General features: G+C 56.7%; 1 protein-coding gene across 1 annotated transcript; it reads right to left on the bottom strand.

The window, feature by feature from the left end:
- Window positions 1-4,690: 4,690 nt before the first annotated feature.
- On the bottom strand, window positions 4,691-7,126 carry Nkx2-5 (NK2 homeobox 5). Its single transcript, XM_076855668.2, has 2 exons — window positions 6,799-7,126; window positions 4,691-5,331 (listed from the first exon to the last, which is right to left on the bottom strand). Exons 1-2 carry the CDS (start codon window positions 7,124-7,126, stop codon window positions 4,691-4,693), a joined length of 969 nt encoding a protein of 322 aa, XP_076711783.1.
- Between the last annotated feature and the right edge of the window lie 3,292 nt (window positions 7,127-10,418).

Raw genomic sequence — 10,418 nt, 5'->3', positions numbered from 1 at the left:
GATCAGATGGGTGTCTTTGAATAGTCCCCCAGTCCCTCTTCTCTGGAGCGCGGACCTGTGCAGGAGGCAAGGGTGGATTCCCCTTCTGGGCCACACCGAGGGGGTCCCAGAGTCCCTCTCCTACCCTGTCCCAGCTACTTTCCCTGCCCCTTCCTCCCTTCCCAGGGTGCGTCCAGTGGGTCCCAGTGAACGTGGAGGCCCTGAGACAGAGGAGCAGGAAATCTGACTCCAGGTTTCTCCCAGGCCTTCAAGCCCTGTTCCCCGGGAGGTCTGGGGCCTCTGCAGGTTGTGCTTCTCCAACTTGCTAAATGACGAGAGTCACCTGCTACCCAGGCAGTTTTGCGGGCCTGGGTCTGCAGAACCCAGGGAAGGAGCTTCGAAGCCAGGGCTTGGGTCTGTCCCAGCCTCAGCCTCTGTGTCTGCAGGAAAGCTCCAGAACTGTTGGGAGTGTCTAAACAGCCCAGGGCTCTGGTGGAACCTTCTGGATTCAAGCAACGACTCCCTCACTCCACACTACTCCGGGGGAGGTCTTAGGTGGGTGACGTCCTGGACTTGTCTGGGTTTCAATTTCCTCTTGGAAAATGACAGAAGGGGATTTGAAGGGCCAATGTTTAGTGCTGGCCCTGGCACAGAGTAAGCGCCAACAGATGTTGGGCAATACTCCTTGCTGTTACCAGGTGCAGCTGTGGGTGGGGCAGGGTAGTGGTCTAGGGTGGCTCTGGGTGACCCGCCTGTCGGGTCTCTCCACTGCCCACTGTTTCTGGAATAAGCTGTCCTCTGAGAGCAGCAGAGTGGGGCCAGAGGGACAGACCGCTGGCCAGGGCCCAGCTGTCATTCCTTCCTGCTCCCAGGGAACCATAGCAGCTGATCTCAGGAGTCTTCCAAGAGGTGGGTGCTAATGCTATCACTGTCCTCTTTAACCAGTTAACCAACATGTCACAGTGACGGCTCCTTGTCAGCCCTGAGCTGGGCATGGAATGGCTCCGGGGCCCCCAGGCTCTGGAGCTGAGTTCCCTAGATTTGAAACCAAGTGGTGGCACTGACTAGCTGTGTGACCTTGAGCAAGTCACTCCCCCTCTCCCAGTTTAAGGTGAATTCTTCAGCTGTCTCCTCAGCTGAACTCAGAGGAGTAAAAGAGGATTAAATAAGTTCATTGTCAAGGGCTCAGGGCAGCCCTTGGCAGGAGGCAAACAGGACCCTTTCTTTGGGAGACCAGTCTAGTAGGGTGGTCAGCAAGAGGTGGGGGCCTGGAGGTGTCCGGAGCAGGAATGTGTCTTGGGATGTAGGGAGGCCGGTAAGGAGCCAGAGGTGGCCCCCGGAGGCAGAGCCCAGCGCTGGATGGCTGCTTCTGAGGTCCTGGGAAGGCAGCGGCGGGCCCTGCAGGTTCATCTAGATTCAGTCAACGTAAGGAGAAATCTAAACCAGAGGACGGGAGCTCTTCCGATTTGGCAAAGCCTGCGCCGGCAGATAGGGGCTGACTAGCCGGTGCGGAGGCTGGGAGGGCGGGGGCCAGGCCTCCATCCCAGGGCCCCTGCAGCGAGAGGCCCGCCGCCAAGGAAAGCACTTCTACCCAGGCCGGGAAGCCTTCTTTAAAAATCAGTTCATTTCTGATTACTCTGAAACGTCTCTTGAGCTTTCTTGATTTCTTCAAAAATTAGTAAAAACCGTCGCTTGTCCCTGGCGCTCCAGGCCTGCGGAGCCCACGGCGCCCGGCCCCAACCCGAAGGCTTTCCACCGACTCGCTTCTCCTTTCTCTCCATTTCTCTGTCCTCTCCACTGTCCTCACCCCATCACGTCGTTTATAGAATCATTGATAAACAAAACAGCACCGACCCATTCGCGGCGGGCGGGGAGCCGCGGACCTTCCTGGCGGTGCGCTTTGGCTCCGGCTCCAAACCCCTTGGATGAGAGCCTGGGCGAGGGCTGAGGGCTCGGGAGCTGGGCCGGCCAGCGCCCCTGGAGCCTCTCCCCAGAGCAACTCCCACTGCAGAGTGCGGCTGACCCGACCCCCGAGGCTGTCACTCCGCCGGGGTCTGCTCCGTGCAGCGGCTGGGGCCAGTCCGCGGCGTCGGAAGTGGAGGGTCGCCCCTAATACGCCCGCCCCGCGATGGCTTCAAAGCCACGCTCCCCTCCGCCCTCCAGGAGGGGCTCCGCGCATTTCCCGGCCTCGCCTACCGCGACATGGCTTGGACGACGGTTGGCGTGACCTCTTCGGGTTTCCCAGTCTGCAAATGAGAATCGGTTATATTAGAAAATGTTTGTAAAGCAAGTTGGTCCTACTCGGGCTTTTCGCTATCCTTCCGCAAACGCCCATCGTTGCTGTCCCTCTCTTAGCTCAGGAGACCCTGGAGTCACTCACCTGGTCCCTGAAAACAGGGTGACAAAGAGAAGGGCATCCTGGAAAAATCCTCCGGAGGGCTGGGGACGGAGCTCGGGCGGTAGGGCGCCTGTGCATCCTCAACATCACCAAACACGGGGGAGATGAAGTGTGGCTGTTAAGTGAAAGAAATTTTGCTTCTAATGTCATTGCAGACAAATGTCACATGAAGTAGATGAAAGCAGCTCGGGGGTATGCAAGGCCCAGAGGATCTCCTTAGGAGTGCACAAGTGGATGGCTCTGGGTAGCAGGGCTTCCCAGACAGCGGGTCAGTCTGTGTACTAGGGCTGTGCTCAGCACAGAGGAGCAGAGAACACAGCGCTCACCACAGAGGGACTAGGATCCTTGGTCCAGCAGGCTCTTAGGCTGAACATGCCCAGCCACCTGTGGACATGCCAGCCCAGCAGGGGCCTGACAACAGAGGGAATTCAAGGCTGGTGACTCCTAGCCAAGCCTTGGGCATAGCCCTTTCCCTTGGCTTCCCACAGCCCAGCCCATCTTGAGTGCTCCCTTATCCAACGTGGCTTACCACTGAACAAGTTGGGGTGGGGCTTTAAATAAGTGGCTGCACTAAGCTCAAATCTTATCCTCTTCCTCAGGCGCATGGGGCTGGCAGCGGGGGTGGGGCTGCACTTACCCAAAGAGATGACTCAAAGGCACTGGCAGAGCTGTGGGATTCCCATAGAGGCATCAAGACAGACCCTGATTGCTCCAGATTCGGTCCAGCTACTTTTCCTGGTATCAGGGGCACAGTGACAGCGCTGTCCCTGGACTCCATTGGCAATATTTTGCTGCTTCTGAAAGCTCTCGGCCGATGCCCTGATGCCCAATGCAGCCAGCCCAGCGCTTTCCGAACAAATATCAAACACAAAAGAAACAAGACCCCCTTATTCCGTGGGTACACGAAACACCAGCTCCCCCTCCCTTTTGTTCCTTTTAAAAAGCTGGAATATTCCTCCTCTGGCCCTGGGGGTTGGGGATAGACAAGTTAGAGGTTGGGTCTGAGCCCCTAGGGACTTCAGAGGCCAGGGCTTGGAGCTAGGTGTTCTCTTTTTCCCCAGTTTACTCACAACAACCATGAATGGGCACAGTAGGTGATTCCATCAAGCCTTAGTTTTCTCATCTGTAAAACTGGTACAGCAATAGCATTTTATAAAATTGGGCCATCTATGGTGAAATTAGTTGAGTGTCCTAAGGAAACACACCAGCCAGTTTAGGGCACAGGGTCTTCCCTGCCCATGTGGATTCTTGCCATCTGGCCACAGCCGAAGGTGAGCCCTGTTTGCTTCTAGGGTCTGCTCAACCTATCTGGGCAGCAGTTGGAGCCTAGGCAGGGGACCCTATGGCACAAATCCATTTGGAATATCTTGTCCAATAGGAACAGGGCCAGGGCCTTGGTTCTGGTTTTTGCATCTGTGAAATACGCTAAGGCATTCTTTTAAATAGGATCAGTCATGGTGCTGTTCCAATAGCATAGAACACTGCACCTTTGCCTTTCATTTAGTGCCCAGGACCTGTAACAGTGCCTGCCTGGCACATTTTAGAATCCAAGAAGATGTGGTTGGGGACCAGACCAGCACCATCAGTCACTAAAGTGAAAGAATCAAACAGCTAGCTCCATTGATTCTGGCTAGTTCGTTGGAGGCAAGTCATTAAACCTCTGCAGGCCCACAGTTGCTAAACTTCAACATAGGATTTCTCTTAGATTATATGAGACAATCCTAGAAAGTCCTGATAAGGGGCCCCGCATGGGTTAATTGGGACAGCGCAAGCCTGGCCCTGGGATCCTCTGGCTGTCTCCGCCTTAGAAAGTCCGTTTTTTGAACCGCGCGAGCTGAAAGAAGCACACGTACCGGGTCAGCGCACTCACTTTAATGGAAAGGGGATTCTCATTTCTTACAGCAATAGGTAAAAACATAAATACGGGTGGGTTGGGTGGGCAGCGACAAGGCAGCAAGGTCCCAGGCACCCGGCCCAGGCTCGAGAAAAAGCGGCGGGATCTTAGGCCCGCGCGTCCGGGCTCTCGGTCCCGAATCGCTGGTGTTGGGTCAGTCGGAGGTGCCCGCGGGCGCTCGGAGGGCACTCCCGGGGCAGTCACCAAGACACCAGACTGCGCGATCACTCACCGCAGGCTGTGTGATCGCGCCTGGGGAAAAGGTAAATAAGGCGGGAAAAAGTTCCGGAAACCCCTCCCCCCTCCCCAGGAGTAAATGTGAAACCCAAGGACGCAGGGCCAGGGTCGTGGCGGGGGGGCCTTCCTCCCCCCAGAGTCAATGCCCTTCTCCTAAGGTGGGATCCGGTCGGGTCCCTTCCCTACCAGGCTCGGATACCGTGCAGGGTGGACACTCCCGAGTTACCCTGCGGAACCCCGGGGCTCTGCACAGCGTTCAAGTCCCCGACGCCAAAGCTCACGAAGTTGCTATTGGCTGCAGCCGAAGCGGGTTGCGCCGCGGGAGATGCAGCGGGGTAAGCCGCGGCGCAGCTGTAGCCCGGGCTGCAGGCCGCACCACCGTAGCCGGGGTAGGCGGGGTAGGCGTTATAGCCATAGGCGTTGAGGCCCACGCCATAGGCAGGTGCGTAGGGTGCCGAGTCCCCCAGGCACGGCTTGCCGTCGCGCACCAGCACCGGCACCGCGATCCTGCGGGCAGGCGGCGGCGGAGGCGGGGGCAGCCCCACCAGCTCCAGAGTCTGGTCCTGTCGCTGCCGCTTGCACTTGTAGCGCCGGTTCTGGAACCAGATTTTGACCTGCGTGGACGTGAGCTTCAGCACGCTGGCCAGCTGGTCGCGCTCTGGAGCGGACAAGTACCGCTGTTGCTTGAAGCGGCGCTCCAACTCATAGACCTGCGCCTGCGAGAAGAGCACGCGTGGCTTCCTCCGTCGTCGCGCCCGGGGACGCTCCGCGCTGTCCGCCTCGGGCTTCTCCAGCTCCACCACCTTCTGCAGCGCGCACAGCTCTGAGCGGGAACAGAAAGGTAGAAAGACGTTGGATCAGAGCGGCCCGAAGCCAGTAGCACCAGGTAGCAGGTAACAGGTCCTCGGGGGTGCCACCCTGTCCTGCCTGGAGCGACCAACTTTGGCACTAGGCTCCACGGACGCCGAGCGATTTTCCCTTGACAGTCAGTTAAGCATTTGTTGAAAGTCTAAGTGCCAGGGAAAGCCCTAGGCGCTGGAGAAGAGAAGTGTTTGCCCTGGGGCAGTTCATCCAGGTGAGCGAGACCCCGGGTTAAGATTTCAGACTGCCAAGAAAGAAAAAATAAAAACAAAAACGGGTGATGCTCTGGGGTGAATTATATTTGGATTATTTTGGTTTGAGGAGTGAAGTGAAGGGAGGCCAGAGTTCTCACCCTGGAGGCCGTCACTTTGTCTCAAAATTAAGGAAACAAAGAAACAGAGGCCAAGAGGTTCTGGTTTGGTAATCAAAGACTCCTGGTAGCTGGCGCAGCATTTAGGCAATGTCCAAGCTGCCACGGGTTGGCAGGGGGACCTTGCCCGCTTATTCAAGCCGGATTCAGTTCGCAATCAATTCTAGTCGCCCACAGAGGCTCCCGGGCCTCATCTCTGCTCCTGACAAACCTAGGAATCCTTTTCTGGCTTGCTGGGGTTTACAGCACCCCGGCCCTCCAACCGGCTGGCCGCTGACCCAGAGCTGGGCCCTGGACTCCCTAGCCCCCGCCTTTCTGTGAGCAGATCAGGCTCCCCACTACCCACATCCACGGGATGTCCTGAGAGTGAATCGGGTCACTTTTCACAGCCTTCTCTTCCCGGGGTCATCAGCGGCTCCCCATTTTCTAACGTATCCCAGGAGAGAACTTTTGGCTCTGGCCCTGGCCGGAAACCGTGCTGGAAAAATAAAACTAAAGCATTTTCCAGAGGGTCCGCAGTATCCCATTCTTAAAGCCCAGGCCCTTGTTCCCAAAGACTGCACGCTCTTGGCCCATAGGAGAAAAGGCGCCTGAAACTGCGGAGGCCAGGATTCCTCTCCATTTGTGCGCCCAAGCCTGTCTGCAGTGCGGTGCTCTGATTTCTATTTAGCACTCCCCTAGATCCCGAACAGACCCGACACCCCAAAGCGATACTAAATCCTCTGGCGCAGAGATTCTGTTTCTGGCTTTGTTTTACCACAAGTGATCGCTCGACTTCGCCACAGATCCGAGAGCAGGGCCGCAGCCGCCGGAGGCTTTGTTAGGCTGAAAACCCCACGGTTTTTGGTCTCTCCTTTCTGATCCCCTCATTCCGGCATTTCCTCTAAACACTGGTCGCGGGGACCCTCACGACAACTTAGCATCTCACACTTGGAGCTCTCTGCGACCAGCCCTTGGCCCCAGCGCGCTCCTCCTCCTCCAGGGCCCGGGTTCCTGGGCGGAGAGGTCTGGGGGTGAAAGCGACCCGAGAGGGGAAAGGGGCCGGTGTTTCCCCCTTACCTTTCTTATCCGCTCGAGGGTCCTTGGCCGGGTCGGGGTCGCCGTAGGCTCGCGGATAGAAGGTGGGGCCGGGGGGAAAAGCAGGCGGGCACTTGGGGGGCGAAGACGCGGGACCCAGCTCGGCGCGCAGTTCTGGGAGGCCAGGCGCCGCCTCCGGCCGGGAGTAGGCCTCGGGCTTGAAGGCGGCCAGCATGCAGGAGGAGGGCGCCAGGGTGGCCTCCAGGCGCGCGGAGAGCTCCCCGGCGGCCAAGCTGCGCTGCTGCTGCTCCAGGTTCAGGATGTCTTTGACCGAGAACGGCGTGGGCGTGAGTGCAGGGCTGGGGAACATGGTGGCACGCCAGTCTCACAGCGCCAGGTGGGCGGCAGAGAGTGGCGCTGCCCGCGGCCCGGGGCAGCCTCCCTGCATGGTGCCCGCCGCCCACCGCCTGCGCACCCGCCTTCCAGCTCTGGATGTGGCCGGGCGGCAGGTAGCGCTGAGCACAAGGGGTAGGAGAGGCGGGACCAGGACCCAGGAGGGGGATTCAGCTTGCCATTGGGCCAGGGGCCTCGATGACAGGAGCGACGGGCAGTTTCGTGTCACCTAATATAGTCATACGGCTAGGAAAAAAAAAAAAAAAATCCTGCTCAGCTTTTTTAAAGGGGCCACGACGCATTTGGAACTCTCCTTTTGCTCCGGGAGCCTGAGATTGTTCTACATTAGCCTGAAAAACCCAGACGTGGGGCAAGGACCTTATTCTCTTCCTAGTTGGGTTTCTGGGCCAGTTGTGGTAGATCTGGAATTTGGGGAAAAATGGCACCCACAGGCTGAAGGGGAGAGTGAAAGGTGGGGTAAGAAGTTGGGGGAGAGGGGTTATTTCCAGGGGTCTTTAAGGCTTTATTGCAGAGGTGTGCTTAGCTGGGAAGAGAATGAATAAGAAGAGAAGATTGTTCTGGGGTGAGGGCAAGAGGGGGGATTCTGGAAATCTAGAGGAGTAGCTCGGTTTTACACACAGTCATGTCCCAGGGGTCCCTCCTTCCCAGGTATCCCAGGCCCTGAGGGCTCCTGGGTGAGTCACATTTTAAGAAAAGTTAAGGTGGGTGACTGTGGGTGGAAGGGGCCACTTACAACAGAGCAAATTGCTAGCCACAACTCCAGGGCTGCCATTCACACCAGTACCCTCCCAGGGCAGTGACTCACCCCTTAATAATGAGACAGGAGGGAGCTCTCTTCTAGGGGGGCACAGCAAGACCAGTGCCCCTTTTTTCCTCTTCTGGAGCCCACCAATCCTGCCCCCCTTTTTCTTCTACTCTCCCTGCCCAGCTTCAAGGCCCTCCAGCCTCTGCCATCTCCAGTTCCCCTGAGCCCCAGACCAGGTTTAGCTCTCAGGCAAGGAGGCCAGGATTTCTTTCTTAAAAATAAATAAATAAATAAATAAATAAATAATCGCATTCTTAAATTTTTAAAATTTGTTTTAATTAGTTATAAATAATAGTAGAATACATTATTGCATTTTATATGTTTATTTAATTATTATTTTTATGTGGTGCCGAGAGGATGGAACCCAGTGCTTCACACGTGCTAGGCAAGTGCTCTACCAATGAGCCACAACCCCAGCTCTGGAGGCCAGGATCTCTCCCTGGCACCTGGGTTGTGCTTCCAGTGGGGCTTCCTGGCTTCAGGCTCAGGCAGCAGGGGGGACAGGACAGGTGAGATGGTCATTTTTAGGCCAGGGTCACTAAAGCAGGACGCTTCTGCCAGACACATCTGCCAGGGTTTAGGGAGTACAAATGAAGTTGCCAGATGCTGGGTGCCCAGCCTCATTCCCAGGAGACGCAGCACTCCTTGGGAGAGCTGAGGAAAACTGGGCCTTCAGCCCCCAACCCCCAGTCTAGAACGCTGCACAGTGGCGCTTATTTGTTGGTAGTTTCTAGACAGAGGGGCCAGGCGAAGGACATTGCCTTACCCTACCTACCGCCTGGGATGGAGAGGCCTGTCTTTGGAAAAGCCTCGCTTTCCACGTCCAGCGCTAGTGCGGGCAGGGCCTGGGCGGGGTGTGAGGGCTTACAGAGGAGAGTTGCGGAGGGCTCATCTCCTGGCGAGGGCTGATCGGGCACCTGGCAAGAGGGTCTTAAATAGGAGAAAGGGGATGCAGCGCCAAAGACTGGCTCAGGACACCACCAACCCGAGGGCCCTGAATGCTCGCCCGAAGCGCAGCGGGAACGAGCGAGCGAAGCGCAGGGGCTACCCGGGCGTCTGTCCAGGATATGAATGTTGTGCTCTAGCGGGACTGGGAGCCGTCGGGCGGCACCAGCGTCGGGGGCCCAGCGGTGACTAGCCTTGGCCTGGCTGGGTCCCATCCTGCCTCTCATCAAATCCGAACTCCCAAGGCCTGCAGCCTCCCTGCAAAGGCGCTGCCGGCAACCCAGGCTTCTAGGCGCCAGCCGTCAGTCCCAGGCCCGGGCCGCAGTCAGGGACGTCGCTCGTCCTGGGACTTGTGAACTGCACTGCGGACGGACGGAGAATGCCTTTTCCCCAAGCGCGGGGCTCTTCGGCCTCAGGAACACTTCTTGTCCCCCCCACCGCTTCTCCCTCGACTTTCCTGCAACCTGTTTTTTTTTTTCTTCTTCACTTGCTCTCCACTCACCTAGCTTGGGGGCCCGCCGCTGGCCTTTGAAGACTGTTTTTGGGGTGTGGGAGAGGATGCCTATCACCAAGGCGGTGATGTCTGGCAAACGAGCCACATCCGATTTCAATTAAACGTCTCGCTGAAAAGAGCTCGGAGCTGGGGTCCTGGGAGCGCTGTTAAGTGAATCCGCTGGCCGGCGGCTCGCGATGACAGTTTGAAAGATTAGTGTGGGCTGACGCCTGAAATATTACCGTTTAATGGGGGACATCGAGGCCGCATCCGGGATCCCTGTTTTGAGAATTTTTTTTTAAAGGAGATAGTCCTAAGAAAGAAAAAAAAATTGCATTTCCTTTGCAAATCAAGGCAGTGAAGATTTATCATCTATTTTCAGATATAGGAGTTCCCCCAAGTAGACAGATCTGTGGGTCAGGTTCATGAAGAGGGAAGTGAAGAAAACCCGTCCTATTTGGAGAAAAATCTGACTTTTCCACCCTTATATCCTCTGCAAATCTGATATTAGTTTCTCTCGGCTGCAGAAAAAGCCCTGGAATTTGGGGAGAGAGGAAACGGGGCAAAACTGGATAAATACCGAGCAAAATCAAACCCGGGGCATCTTGCTTTGCGGTCTTGATTGTTTCTGAGCGAGTACAAAAAAAAATTTTTTTTTCTTTAAATACGCAATGGCTGCGGGTGGGGTGGGTCGAAATTTGATTCTCCAGCCCCAGCCCGGATGCGTCTTTCTTCCCAAGGGCGGCGGGCCCAACCTGGGCGCCTCTCTGGCCGCACTTTGACCAACCTGGCAGGACAGACAGTCCTCAGCTGAAAGACAGAACGAGGGACGGGAAAGCTGTGCACCGACTCCGTTGCCTTTTAGAGACTTGGTGCTCTAAGATTAGTGACCTTCCCAGGGTGACTCGAGCGCATTCTGCGCAAATAAATTATTATTAATTGAAAAGCGAACGGGGGCTGCTAGAGCCGGTCCCCCTTTCCTGCAATCCGCGGGGGCCGCCCGCA

This window comes from Callospermophilus lateralis, chromosome 5 (assembly GCF_048772815.1).
Source record: "Callospermophilus lateralis isolate mCalLat2 chromosome 5, mCalLat2.hap1, whole genome shotgun sequence".
NCBI lineage: Eukaryota > Metazoa > Chordata > Mammalia > Rodentia > Sciuridae > Callospermophilus > Callospermophilus lateralis.
The sequence above is the reverse complement of the archived record's forward strand: the minus strand, read 5'-3'. Positions and strand labels throughout refer to the sequence as shown.

Coding starts and splice junctions, on each gene's coding strand:
- Nkx2-5 (XM_076855668.2), bottom strand. CDS start 7,126: ATGTTCCCCAGCCCTGCACTCACGCCCACGCCGTTCTCGGTCAAAGAC. Junction 5,332..6,798: donor CCCTCGAGCGGATAAGAAAG/GTAAGGGGGAAA, acceptor GTTCCCGCTCAG/AGCTGTGCGCGCTGCAGAAG.